General features: G+C 41.1%; 1 protein-coding gene across 2 annotated transcripts; it reads right to left on the bottom strand.

Annotated features, from left to right (window-relative positions):
• Positions 1-980: 980 nt before the first annotated feature.
• Positions 981-8,334, bottom strand: LOC147422858 (uncharacterized). Of its 2 annotated transcripts, XM_086503346.1 has the most exons (6): positions 5,668-5,736; positions 4,332-4,388; positions 4,174-4,251; positions 4,035-4,097; positions 3,863-3,931; positions 981-2,213 (listed from the first exon to the last, which is right to left on the bottom strand). In XM_086503346.1, the coding sequence occupies exons 1-6, from the start codon at positions 5,719-5,721 to the stop codon at positions 1,569-1,571; spliced, it is 966 nt and encodes a 321-aa protein (XP_086359472.1). In that variant the 5' UTR covers positions 5,722-5,736; the 3' UTR covers positions 981-1,568. The 2 variants fall into 2 exon arrangements, 1 of the variants encoding a protein (XP_086359472.1); XR_015186813.1 differs by lacking the exons at positions 981-2,213; positions 4,035-4,097; positions 5,668-5,736 and adding an exon at positions 7,557-8,334 and having other exon boundaries at positions 3,494-3,931.
• Positions 8,335-13,905: the final 5,571 nt, after the last annotated feature.

Here is a 13,905-nt window from a genome sequence, read left to right as displayed (position 1 = left end):
TGTCCACACTTCACTTTATTCCTTGGGCACCTTTGGCCTTTTGATTGACCTCAAACGGACCCCGAACATGCCATAAAATGGCCACGTAGTGCGTTTTTGTCACCCTTCTATATCCATCCACACACTTGGCACTCAACTTTTCTCAATAATACATCCCGCAATCACGTGAAGTGGCCCCCAAATATAGTCCTCATGATGACCTTCTGCATAATTCATCACAAGAAAACACTCTCGGTGTGTCCTCACTTATCCACGTGAAAATCTTGATCCCATTCATCCTCCTAACGCCACTCGATGCCATTTGATGCACCTACTTACCTCATGGCGTGCGCCCGCTGATAGCTTCCTTGAGAATTTTTACGCTCTACCAACTCCTCATTATTATAGGAAAACACACTGATACTGGTGACAATGAAAATCGGTGTACTATGTACACGCGGTCCTACCTGTACACATGTGGGCCCCACTTAACCACCTAGCTTTGGACAATGGGAAATTCTTTATTCGATGCACCATGCATGTATATGTACATATGTGCAATCACTTCTTCCAAAAAACTCCTAACAACGGCTACATGTGTAACATCTTGGGATTCATCCTCACGAATAGCAGCAATTGCTAGGGACTACAACACGACGTCCGAAGAGGTTTCGTCTTCATCTACTGCTTGTAGGACCCAGATCGGCAGAGGCTGGCGAATGATAGCATGTGGGAGTAAAAGGTCAGGAGGCCTCCCACTATCAGAGGCAACATGGAAGGGCATTGTGTTGCGAAAGATTACATTAGTGTGTGTGTGTGTGTGTGTGTGTGTGTGTGTGTGTGTGTGTGTGTGTGTGTGTGTGTGTGTGTGTGTGTGTGTGTGTGTGTGTGTGTGTGTGTTACATAGAAAAGGAAAAGTGAGAAAAGGTAGAGAGAAGGTAGAGAGAGAGAGAGACGTACAGATAGGTGGGTAGGTGGTTGTATTAATGGCTTGTGTTGAACGTGTGGTTACAAGGTAGTTAAATAGGATGATGATCAGTGATCTGAACGAGTGCTTGTACCGTTTTGATTCTCAAGGCGTGAAGCTGAGTTATTTGTTATTTTATTCCAACATTCCCCCTCAGTTGAATGCCGAGAGCGAGAGGTGTTGATTACATCTCAATCCTAATACAAGTGCATGGAGGAGTGCCTATATGAGATGGTTGTGCTTTCTGTTTTTGTGATTGCAAAAGCAATGAGTGCAAGAAGGAAAAACAAATTTTGGATTTGTATCTGAGACTTGGTGCCATCCAAGATCAATCAAGAAAGTGTTGAAGGTGAAAATTTGATGACGAGGTTTCATCTTCCATCGTGGCTTCAATTCAAATGCGCATGACTTGATAACTTGAGAGTGTTGGGGTCGAACCACTTCATTAACATTACTCCCCCCCTTTCGACCTTGACATGAGCATGCATACTCATCGGCAAGACTATGCAAAAGTAAGAATAGAAGATCATAACATAAACCGGCAATGACCATTTCATCGTCGTCACAAGCATTGTCAATTGCCATCAGGTTGCAATTGTATTTGAGTGAAAGAGCAACACCATCATTGAACGGATTTTCTCCCGCCAATGATTCTGAGTTCCAAAATTGCGGCACAAGGTTGGTTTTTGATTGTGAGGAGCTTGACAACAATATTTGCAAAAGGGGACACTGTCATAGCATTCGAGAATATCCAGCTTAGAGATTTGTATTGCCGCATTTTCATGGGGGCCATTACTTTGGAGACAGTTACCATAAAGGCCATCGTCCTTTTTAGAAGAATATCCAGTGTTGAACAGTGCGGGAGGTGCATATCTTCATTAAAGAACATTGGCTCAACAAGGCGTAAAGATCTGGTTGTTGGTATATTATCTTCATCCTCATCTGAAGCATGATTGAGTGCATTAGTAGCCGCAAGGTAAAATGATACACCATATTGGAAGTACGCAGAGCTGGCATTGCAGGGGTCATGGAGTGAGGATCCCTTGAGAGAGTGAGGTTCCATTTGTTGATCAGTCACAGTGTGGTCTTGATCTACAAAGGGAGCCAAGAAGGTTTCAAGTATTGTATAGTCATCAGCATCAACGTATTGGTTGACAGACTGGCTGTAAGAGAGTAGGCCGAGTGTATCATCAACGTGAGCATCAGGAGGACGGACTTGAAAGGCAGAGGTGGTAGAGATGTCTGCCTCATTTGGCTCACCTGCTGGCTTTAGCAGAGAATCAAGGAATGTTGCAGTAGGTGAAACATCATCTGCACAGTTGGCATCTTAGGTGAAACATCATCTACACGGTTGGCATCTTTGATTGCGTCCATTGCGACAGGAACAGGTTTGTGTAGGAGCCCAAATTGAGCATCGGCTGCCAAAAGAGGAAAACCAGCATGATTTGGCTCATTGCAACAGCATATCAAACTAATTTTTGGTTCATCAACGGCTTCTGCATCAGGTTCTGCTTTGATTTCAGTAGCAAGGTGGGCAGCATTTCACTACAAGTTTTAGACATTTTCTCACTTTGAGAAAAAGGTCCTTTTTCTACCCTTTTTTTCACCCTAATGTGTAAAAAACACAGGAAGTGTGAATTATTTTTCTAAATTTTTTTTCAATGGTTATTTTTCTTATCCATGCGTCAAATTTTCTTATTCTCAAAGTGAGAATAAATCTCTTACAAAATAAAGTAGTGACATGACAAATAATCAAGCTCATAATTATTATTGTCTTTCTTCAATTCATGAGAGAAAAAATTGTTGACGCATAATAATTGTTGGTCCTATGGAACAAAAAACCAAATTCACAATATGAAAATAATTTTCACACAAGACCTTGCAAGTTCATGGTGTGAATTTTTTCTAATCGAGGCTCTTAAAGATTGTACTGTACCACAAAGTAGGTAAAAATTAGCACCATAGAAATATTTTCATACTACATTTATATTGCTAGTGTAAATATTTTTTACTGACACATCTTATAATGATAAATATTTCCTCTCTTAACCGAGAGAATTATCAATCTTGAGTGTAATTATTTCCACTTTTGACATTGAAAAATTTTCATTCTTAAGTTGATTTTTTTTACGAGGTAATTAATACATTGGATAGGTAGAAAACCAGTGGAAAAAATTCTAGTTGGAGCCTTGCCCTTGTTTTCTATGCAAAAGACAGACATTAATGGTCACCGTCAGTGCAAAAAATTGAATAGGGTAATTTTTTTCACTTCACAATGACAAAAGGATCCTTATTCTCATATATAATTTTTTTGTAGTGATATTATTTACACCTAAAAAGTTTACAAGTTAGAAACATTTACACCTCTAATGTATTTTCATAGCTATAAATTTATCACATATGGAAAGGAATCTCTATCTTGTACGCATAAAACTATCCAAATTATGGGATAACCTCAATTCAAACATCTTGTATGGCTAGTTGTTTAGTAAGAAAACTGCTAATAGTGATCAATCAACTATCATGCAAGCATTCAAGACTATAACAAGAGCAATAATGCCTTGAGATCATATCAATTAACTTGTCCCACAAAATCTTTTAGCTTTATAAGTCAGATATGCGCCTACACAATACATGTCAAACTGCCCAAACAAGATGTCAAAGATAGCGACAATGTTTATCACCAAAGTTCCATAGTGAACTTGACTTTAAACAAGTTCAACTTCATCATTAGTGTCTTTGACCCATATCTTTATCATTAGTGTCTTTGAGCTTAATTTTGTTTTGCCCAATGGCCCAACATACTAAAATATCCAATGCTTCTGAGTCTTGGCATTCTTTCTTGAAATCAAACGATTCCTTCGGAGTAGTCCATTACAACTCTTTTGAAAAGTCCACTAGTCGCCTATACATGACATCTATGTTGTGCTTGCCCATCAGTTTAAGAGCTATCGCTTCTTTTGTTGTCATCTTAAGTGCCCCATTCTGCAAAAGTATATTACACTTGTGTAAGGACCTTGATAAAAAATCTATTAAATTTACAAAGCAACACGCTCGTTTGTAAGACCAAAAATGTTAGTAGCAATACATGAGTCAATAATGTGACTTTCTTATGAGAAGGAATCAAATTCCTCTTTTGAGACTTGCAAACCTGCAATAAAATAGAAACAATTCACAACATTAAAACATGCTTGATTGGATTAGTATACCAAGAAAAGGACTTGTACCAGGGTAGATTTATTCTCTTTGTATCTAGCAGGAACTTTGGTAACTCTTTTAGCTTTTCCACTTTCTCTTCTTTCTCCCTGCAAAAACCATTCCATCTCAAAAACATTACAAAAATAGAGATTTGAAGTCTCTATGAAAGTGTTGACAATGAGCAGACCCTTGAAATGATGGCATCATTGTGAGATGATTTCTTGTTTGTGAGATCCTTTAAAGGCTGCAAAAACAAGAACTGCCTGAGCCCTTTCAAGGGGGACGCCGTTTAATGACATCAAATCACCAATATCAAACCTTTTTCTTTGAAGGTCTCTTTGTTTCCACATTATAAGTAAACATATAGATACCATTAAAACATCATTAATAGATAGAGTTTTCTTCTTCACACTTTGTGTTTGGGACAATTACCACAAGCTCATTCAAGCACATGACCTTTGGCTTATTTTTTGACATGGTAATGGGTGGTGTAGTATCATCATCTTAAAACAAAATTGACATTAGCATGCAAGTCCCAAGATTATCTCAACAAGATAACAAACCAACGAAGTCTACCCATCCAGATGTCTCCATATCACTTCTGTCGTCAAAGTCTACTAATGCATGGTTAAGCACCTACATAAACTATCATCTATAAGCAGAAAATTAGGTCTCAACCCATGACATAACCAATACTAAAAATAAATCTTCACAAAATACTTGATGATTGAAATGCCATGGTCTTCACCAGCTTCTGCCAAATCAAACATCTTCCATGCCGACTATACACCAACACCAATAAACATAGTCAAAGTTGAGGGATTGCATGTAATTAATTTTGTGAAAAAGATCACAATCTACCTCTCTCACTTCTTCATTTGAATGATCCAAATCATTAGGTAGATTTGCACTTAGAGGAGAGTCATTTCCAGAAATAGAGATATGCAAAGTGGATACATGTGAGGCCCCTGGTGGGACTGCCTTTGAATGAACCTCCCAACCCCCCTTTATATAGCCCTTGGACCTCATTCCCCATCCACACTAACAGTCGGCCCCTTGGGCCTGGTCCTTGACCACTGACGTTTAAGCCCGTTCCATGCAAACATATATAGAAGATTTCTTCCGTTGATGTTACTATTGAGTATGGTGCGTGTGTATCAATTGGAACCCAGCTTTTAACAAATTGAGTAACTTCCCTTGTATTCTAGAAAGAGATGCCTTTTAAGCACTCTTTCTCCATGTTTTGATGAAAGAGAACAAGATATATAAGTGAAAATTGCGAGGTAAGCACATAATTGGCCTCTATTGGAGGCATGTGAAAAATTGTAATAACAATCGCATCTCTCTCTCTCTCTCTCTCTCTCTCTCTCTCTCTCTCTCTCTCTATGTACATCCCTCTTTCACGGCCAGTTTGTAGCGGATTGGTCTCATAGGTCATTTTGGCCTATTGAAGGCATTAATATGTTAGTTTATTTCATCACCCCCCCACCTCCCCTTTCCATTGCCCGTCCTTGTTCATATACCTTAGACATGTTTAGTAGAGTTTCTTTCGACTCTAGCAGCACTTCTAGATTCATCTTAGTATCTCTTTTTTGTACCTCTTGAAGATGTTAACATATCATTTCATCTCTCTCTCTCTCTCTCTCTCTCTCTCTCTCTCTATATATATATATATATATATATATATATATATATATATATAATATATATATATATATATATATATATATGTGTGTGTGTGTGTGTGTGTGTGTGTGTGTGTGTATATATATATATATATGTATGTATGTATGTATATATATGTATATATATATATATATATATACATACACCCCACCCTTGAAGAACATCGATCATAGTCAATCTCAAATAGACTTCTTGCACCTTGTGCGACGCAAGAAGCGAGTGTTCTGAGCTCAGATGGAGCGGGACTTATACGAGTTGTTCTTGAGAAGAGACTCAGGAGAGGCATGGCGTCTCTTTCACAGGCACTCTCCTCCCCTAGTGATTACTTCTTTTGATCCCTAGTCAGTATGCAACATCCTTATATACGTAGACGCCCCTTCTAGATCCTCTTGAGCCATGTCCATGTACAAGTACCTTCTTTACCACTGAGATGGTAAAGACAACCATTGACAAGATGAAGACCAAGAGAGCATATGATCATGAATATGTTCTAGTAGCAGAGCAGTTTATACATGCTAGACATGTTGACAAAGGTTCTTGCAGTCATGTTCAATCGTGCTTGTGTGAGGGCCTAATTCAGACTTGGGGGCTGTATACTATCATGCCCATCTTCAAGGCAGGTGATCCTACGAAGGCTAGAAACTATCGTACTATTATGATTGGACACACATTGGCCTGGTTGTATGCATCTATCCTTGAGTAAAAGTTGAGGAGATTCGTAGAGAGTGAGGGTGTACAGGCAGTAGGACATGCGGATTTTAGGAGAGGCTTCTCCACTCTTGACCACATTTCGACACTTAGAGCCATCATCGAGGAGGGGAGGACACATGAAAGATGGATTTATTGTAGCTTTGTGGATTTGCGAAAAAGAATTTTACAATATGGTGCCAAGAGCGATGTGAGTAGAGGAGTATAAGCCACCTCATTATATCACCTTCCTAGGCACCCATTGTATCAGTCATCACAAATTATATCACCCTCTTGTACTAGGCACCCATTGTATGAGAAATCACAGATATTCCACACAGTACCGGCTAGTAGCACTCCTAGATCATTTTTAGCATCTCTTTTTTGTACCCAAACATGGTATCAGATTCACCAATTTGTGTCCATTTGGTCTCATAGGTCATTATGGCCTCTTGACGACATTACTATGTCATTTCATTTCATTCTTGTCTCTCCAGACTTTGGACAAATAGAGGAGCAGCCACCACTACAAAGCTCGGCTCATACTCACACCCATAGTACTCTCATTGATTGAGCATTGGAGCTAGTGACATCTAGATGCCTGTGACTAAAGAGAGGAGGTTCACAACATTGATGGGGACTGCAGTAGAGGATTTGAACCATACTATCTCGACATCTAGAGTACACACAAGGATAAACTCATGACCCATTATATCACCCTATTGTAATGGACACCCATTGTATCAGTGATCACACATACCCTACACAGTTCTAGCTAGTAGCAATTCTTTATTGATTTTAGCATCTCTGTTTTGTACTCAAACATGGTATCAGATTCATTAATTTGGAACGGTTTTAGTTTAATACGGTTTAAGTGGTCTCATAGGTCATTTTGGCCTCTTGAAGGCGTTAATATATCATTTCATTTCATCTCTCTCTCTCTCTCTCTCTCTCTCTCTCTCTCTACATTTCCCTCACCTTTCCGCTAACGTCAATCTATTTCCAAGCATGACCAGCAGCTCTTGATTTAAAATGTCACCTATTAGAAGTTGCAGATGGTAAGGTTGATCTTGGCAGAAATTTGCGATGGGAGCCCTGTTGAGGCCACCTCCGCTCACCACTCCGGCAGGCAGCCGTCCTTCACCGCCTTTTTAGCAGGGGATGCTGACTGTGGTGAGAACATTCTTGCCATCTGTGCTGGGCAGGGAGATAGTGTCTCTCCATACAGATGTGCCCATAGTCCATTGGATGGCGTTGAGGCGCAAGTGTAGTTGCTAGAGTACATACTTGCCTTCCTTGAATCGCCAATGAGCACGACAGGCGAGACGATGTTGCTGGGGAGATCAGCTAGAGCGGGCAATGTCTGCACTAGGCTGCGATGCACAATATTCAAGCGGTGCGTGAGGCCGAGGCTTTCGTTTGCTGGAAGAATACTAGTGTGGTACGCTTCATGATTACATTGTTTTTGTCAAGAAGGGAGTGGGGGGACCCGCCATGCCTTTCCTCAAATGCCACAACTTGGGTGTTTAGCGCTACTGCTCCCTTTGCACATTGGCACGATTTCTACTCACTTCTCCTACTCACTCTAGTTTTAAAAAAACCCCTCAATTTCTCCTAGGATTCTCTCTCCCCCTCTTTTTTGCCTAAGGCTCCTCCCCTACCTACCTGCGCTTAGCCTAAGGCTTCTCGATATGCCTCAGTGCTTGCAAGACTGCTCCTTTTGCCTGAGCACTTGCCCGTGTCATATCATTGCAAAGAGGGCGGAGCGGATGGTGGAACCAGAGCAAAGAGCATCGACGTACTTCTCAATTTGGACTCAATCCTAATGGCATAGGTGAGTAGAGATCTACCCAAAAACGCAAGGTTGTGGTGTGATTGATCGTGGTTCATGCACGAAGGTTGCGAGCAAAGCGGTAGAAGAAGATTGACAATGTATAAGCGACACTGGCGTCACCTAATAGGCTAACATCAAAATTGTTCTATAAAGTGTGCAACACAAACAACAAACGTTTGTAGGACATGCACGGTTGTGGTGTGATATTGATGACAAAGGTTGTGAGCAAAATAGTAGAAGAAGATTGACATCATATAAGCAACATTGATGTTGCCTAACAGGTTAACATCAAATTTTTTGTATAAAGTGTGAAATACCAACAACAAACTTGCGAGTAAAGCTGTAAAAGAAGATTGACAGCATATAAGCAACACTGGTGTCGCTTAACAGGCTAACATCAAAATTGTTGTATAAAGTGTGAAACACCAACAACAAATGTAGGACATGCACACACACACACACACACACGCACACAGAAAAGTTGAGAACCTGCAAAGATTCTTCATGATGCTGCATGAAAAATATTTGAGTCCCCCTATTGACACGATTTCTTAAAAATAAAAGGGTGCTTGGCCATAAATTTGGCCCGGGTTCACATGAGCACGGCGGCCAAAAACACGCTTTACACTTTCCTCCACCCTCCTCGTTCACAAAAGATGGCAGCAACATATAATCTTTGTTTTCAACCGCCAATATCAATGACAAAGCAATAGGCGAGTGGTGGGGTTGAAGGCTGCCATCACGTCCATGCAGGCTCAATCACGACGCACCGTGTTTCAAATTGCAAAGCGAGGCGGAAGTGCAAGGTTTTCGGGGGGGTGTCACCTGTTTCTGTGTGGGTCCCTTTCATTTTCCTTGCCTCTGACTCATCTGAGCCCGGCCTTAGCTTGTAGCAGTAGGCCGCGACGTTCTCAAGCTTAACATCATGGGAAAATGCCGCTACCCGTTGTACTAATTGCACCGCACCTAAGGACCCAGCATGTGCATGGAACGGGCGTTGTTATTGACAAGGATTGCGCTTGCTTAATAGCCAAATAGGAAAATCTTGTCTTATACAAAGAAACCCTAGGATACCAACTTGTGATCACACTTGTCGTCGAGGATCCTGTTGACTATGGACAAGCTAGTAAGCGAAACCCTATTGAGACACACACACACACACACACACACACACAGGGGGAGAGAGAGAGAGAGAGAGAGAGAGAGAGAGAGAGAGAGAGAGAGAGAGAGATATGGTATGTTACATTAACACCTTCTAAACACCAAAATGGCTTGTGCTGGTAGACAAAAACGCCTTTAGAAGGCCCAAATGATCTATATTGTCAGGGGAAACGAAATAAAATGACATAGTAACGCCTTCAAAAGGCCAAATTGACCTATGAGACCAATCTGTTACAAGTTCGTGAAAGAGGGATGTACAAATTGGGAGAGAGAGAGAGAGAGAGAGAGAGAGAGAGAGAGAGAGAGAGAGAGAGAGAGAGAGAGAGAGAGAGAGAGAAGGGATGTACAAATTGGTAGCTACTATTTAAATTGAGGATGTGTAAGCAATCTGGAAGTGTTATTGAAATCCACATCTAGAAAGTGCATTGTGATTTTGTTTGTAAGTATTTTATGTCTAATTATTGGTATTGAATACCTTGATTGAACATGTTCAAAGTTCCTAAAGGGCCATGGAAGAGAGCTCGCAAAATCTCGTAACTTATTTAGGAGAGGTTGTGAGAGCTGCAACCCAAGAGGGGTTGAAATCATCTGGGCTAGTTGTAAAGGGGATGGGCACATAGGTTGAGCTTGACACAAAGTTCTTGGAGAATTGGATGGCCAAGCACGAAGTAATTCAGCGTGAGGAACCACTCCCTTGGGTTCCCTTGTGCCAACTTCGTGGTCACAAAGCTATTCGTCTAACAAGGAGAAACAACATTGAAGGCCTGGTTCATAAATTTAGGCATCATGTGGCACTTACGTGATGTGGATTTAGCTTGCAAATAGAAGTGCATGTTACCCACATATGCCATACTACACATGTTCTTCTTTCTACCATTGCACAATACAAGGAACAAGGTGATATATGAAATGAGCGACACCATTTTTTGAATTTGGTTGCTACAACTTGGAAATACTGAATGTGCATGACCATGGTTGGAAATAGGGGATGTAGTATTGATTGTAAGCAGCTCCTCCTGGTCTACTCCATCTTTCAAGGTTGTTGTCGTGTTCAATATAAATGCATAACAAAAAGCAATTGAGCTAGGGTTTTTGAGGGGAGTTGCAACCACAAATTATCGAAATGTTCAAGGACAAAACAAGTGGAACTATTTTGAAACATGTTTGGAGGTGCTTCGTGGACGGTCTCCGACTTAGAATGCCATTGATGTCAATGCCATGCCTACTTGTTTTAAGAAAGGGACATGAAAATTTTGATAAGGTCACTCATTGTAGCGCTCAATATTTCAACATTTAAAGAGTTTATCACATTAGAAACCTCTGCTAAATGAGTGCTTAATTTGTATATAGCAGGTGGATACTCATTTTGGTAAAAGCGGCCCACATTTTATCTTGCTTGTAGTGCTCACGTTAGAGAGAGAGAGAGAGAGAGAGAGAGGGGGGGGGGGGGATTTGTGCTCACCTAAAAGTAGAAAATGTTTGAAGCTATCAAAAGTAGACAAAGAGCAGATATATATTTCATTTTTTCTTGTCGTAATTATTTAGAAGTGGAAAAAACAAGCCATGAAAAGTAGATAGTGCAAGATTTGAATTTATTGTCTACGCCTCAAACATTATTTTCTCTTTACATACATTTCCCACCCATATGAAGGATAGCCACCCCGACGACATCACACTCTTGTGGTAGCCGCATGAGCACATGTTGAAGCTCGATACCACATCATCAAGTAATGTAAAGATAACATAGATCAGGTTGACGTGATCTCTATTCATGTGTTGAGGTAGAAGCACCCTTGAGATGGATTAAGGAGTTGAGAGATTTGTGCACTTGTCAGACCCTTTCCAAAGTTGCAAGAGGACGGTGGAGCATAGCTTGAGAAGCACAGATGCATGGCCATTGGTGTAGAGAGAGAAGCCATTCCACCAAGAAACCATAGTGGAAGCAGCAGCAACCAGCTTAAAGATCCAGCTTGGAAGGAGGAAAAAAGAATGCTTGTCCTTCAATATGGTTGTTGGTATGTACATAGGTTACAGTTACTCATTGATCCTCATAGAAAAAAATTAGATGGTAAGAAAAATACTTATTATGAAAGATAGCCACTTAGAATTATTAAAGTGTGGAGCTCAACTAAGAGTGAAAAAATTTATGGAAATATCTGATGAAAATATATGAAAGTTGTGATTGTGTGAGAAAAATTCATGCCGTGTATAGTTGTATTAAAAAAAATTCCGTTGAAATGCTACTCGAAGGTAAGTAAATATACTCATTGCAAAAAAAACACATAAACTTGTTTAAGGTATAAATATTTACACGTAAGAAAGTTGCTTTTTTTACCTAGAAATTCCTATTTCATTGCTTGAAAAAAGTATAGTTAAATTTTCCACTCGGAAAAAAAGGATGTAGAAAAAAGGCCATGTGTAAAAGCCATGATATTTACATTCAAATGGAGTCTAGAAAACGTTATTCACATGTTAGAGTGATAAAAGTGATATTTACGCTCAATTTTCATAGGTGTAAAAATGTCTAAAACTTGTAGTGTTTGTTGCAATAGCAAGTGCGGCAGCAAGGTCAACCCCATTTGTTTGATTTACTGGCTCCATCAGCTGGGATTCAAGGAAGGTGGTGATAATTGCTTCCTCATTATGGGCTACAGTAGAAACGGCTACGTTTGCACTATTGGCATCTTTGTCTGCACCAGGGTTGACGGCGGTGCCGATTGCAAGGTTGGTGCCACTTGTGGTTGCTACAATGGCTGTAGAGTTGGAGGCTGTACAGGTGGCATATCAGGAGAAATTGGCCGCAGTATGTGTTGTGGCAGCATTGGCGTCAGCAAGGGCGCCTTGTTCTGCCTTTTCAATAGCAGCACGGTCAGCATGTGAAGAATTCACAAGAGCGGCAGCAGATTGGGCTACAGATGTTGTGCATGCAGCATTGGCGACATTCTTGGCCACATTAGGTGATGCAGGATTAATTTTGGCCGCATGGGTGCACTGGGAGGACTTGATAGCGTCTGCAACAAGAGGGTGCCCTTGGTGACGAATCTTGCAAGACATGCCAATGTCGGAAAGGTTTCGTTGGCTCAAAAGCAGCAGAGCAAATTGAGGTATTGACATTACAACAGCCAATAGGACAGCGTGCCCATATTTGATATCAGCAGTAGGGAAGGTAATTTCTGCAAGCGAGTAGCAGATGCAATAATATGTGCCATCATGAGGAGGGGGCAACATGAACAGGGTTCGAACGGCTACAGGTGCAGCATCTTGGGATTCATCATCACAAATAGTAGCAATTGCTAGGGACTACAACAGGACGTCCGAAGAGGTTTGGTCTTCATCTACTGCTTGTAGGACCCAGATCAGCAGAAGCTGGCGAATGATACCATGTGGGAGTAAAAGGCCAGGAGGCCTCCCACTATCAGAGGCAGCATGGAAGGGCATTGTGTTGAGAGAGATTACATTAGTGTGTGTGTGTGTGTGTGTGTGTGTGTGTGTGTGTGTGTGTTACACTGAGAAGGAGAAGTGAGAGAAGGTAGAGAGATTACATTAGTGTGTGTGTGTGTTACACGCCGAATGTCCTCTCTAAACACTACTTATTCATTCCCCCTGGGGACTCCATCTGGTGGCCCTCCCTTCAACTACCGGCTCTCCCTGCCTTACACAACAGAGGTCTGTCATGTTGGCACCAATTGTGGGATCATGCTAACCAGGACTGGCTAACTGACCTTGACCTTTCCTTACGGTATAGAACGAGCCCTTGGTTAATTATCCTAAAAACTAGGATGGATATCTTCCCCAAGGACCTGAAATGGACTCTCCACTCTACTCAACCTATGAATCTCAAGGCCTATGTGTGGGAGGGTGGATTCAAGTTAACCAACCCCTTGTGCGAAGCTCCCGATCTGAACCCTCCTCTCTACCGTACTCTTAACAAGAGATGGAAGATCTCTCTCTCTCTCCAGGAAACAATGGGAATTCAAGTTTACAAACATTTGGTCCAAGGCTATCGAACCCAAAAAAGTCTGTGCTTTTATGGTTTATTCTGCACGAATCGGTATGGGCAAGAAAGAGGATGCTCCAAGCCAATCTAGGTGATGGTAGATGTGGCAGGTGTCACCATCAAATGGAGGATATTTTTCACCTCTTTTTAAATTGTCCGGCCAACTTCCAGGTGCTTGCCCCGCTAGTCAAAGTGTTGGGATTCAATCTTTCTTGGAAGCAACTGTTGTTAGGAGGCTATAGTGGCTTTCTTTCTATCTTTTGGAACAAAGCTAGGGCTGAATTTCTCTGGATCTCGTGGAGGCGGAGGAATTTTTTTATATTTGAGGGAGCTTACCAGACACCTAGTCTGAGAATATTTTTTGCTGATGTCAATGTACAGGCCCTGAAGGTTGCT

The sequence above is a fragment of the Adiantum capillus-veneris genome, chromosome 27 (assembly GCF_014529385.1).
Source record: "Adiantum capillus-veneris isolate H3 chromosome 27, ASM1452938v2, whole genome shotgun sequence".
In the NCBI taxonomy this organism is placed as follows: Eukaryota; Viridiplantae; Streptophyta; class Polypodiopsida; order Polypodiales; family Pteridaceae; genus Adiantum; species Adiantum capillus-veneris.
Note: the sequence above shows the minus strand (reverse complement) of the source record. Positions and strands in the feature narration are given on the sequence as shown.

Excerpts from the sequence above, each read along its gene's own strand:
- LOC147422858 (XM_086503346.1), bottom strand. The coding sequence starts at position 5,721 with ATGAATCTAGAAGTGCTGCTAGAGTCGAAAGAAACTCTACTAAACATG. Across the intron at positions 4,252-4,331 it reads ATGATGCCATCATTTCAAGG|GGAGAAAGAAGAGAAAGTGG; the intron begins GTCTGCTCATTG and ends TGGTTTTTGCAG. Across the intron at positions 2,214-3,862 it reads TGGGCAAGCACAACATAGAT|CCAGCAGGTGAGCCAAATGA; the intron begins GTCATGTATAGG and ends TCTCTGCTAAAG.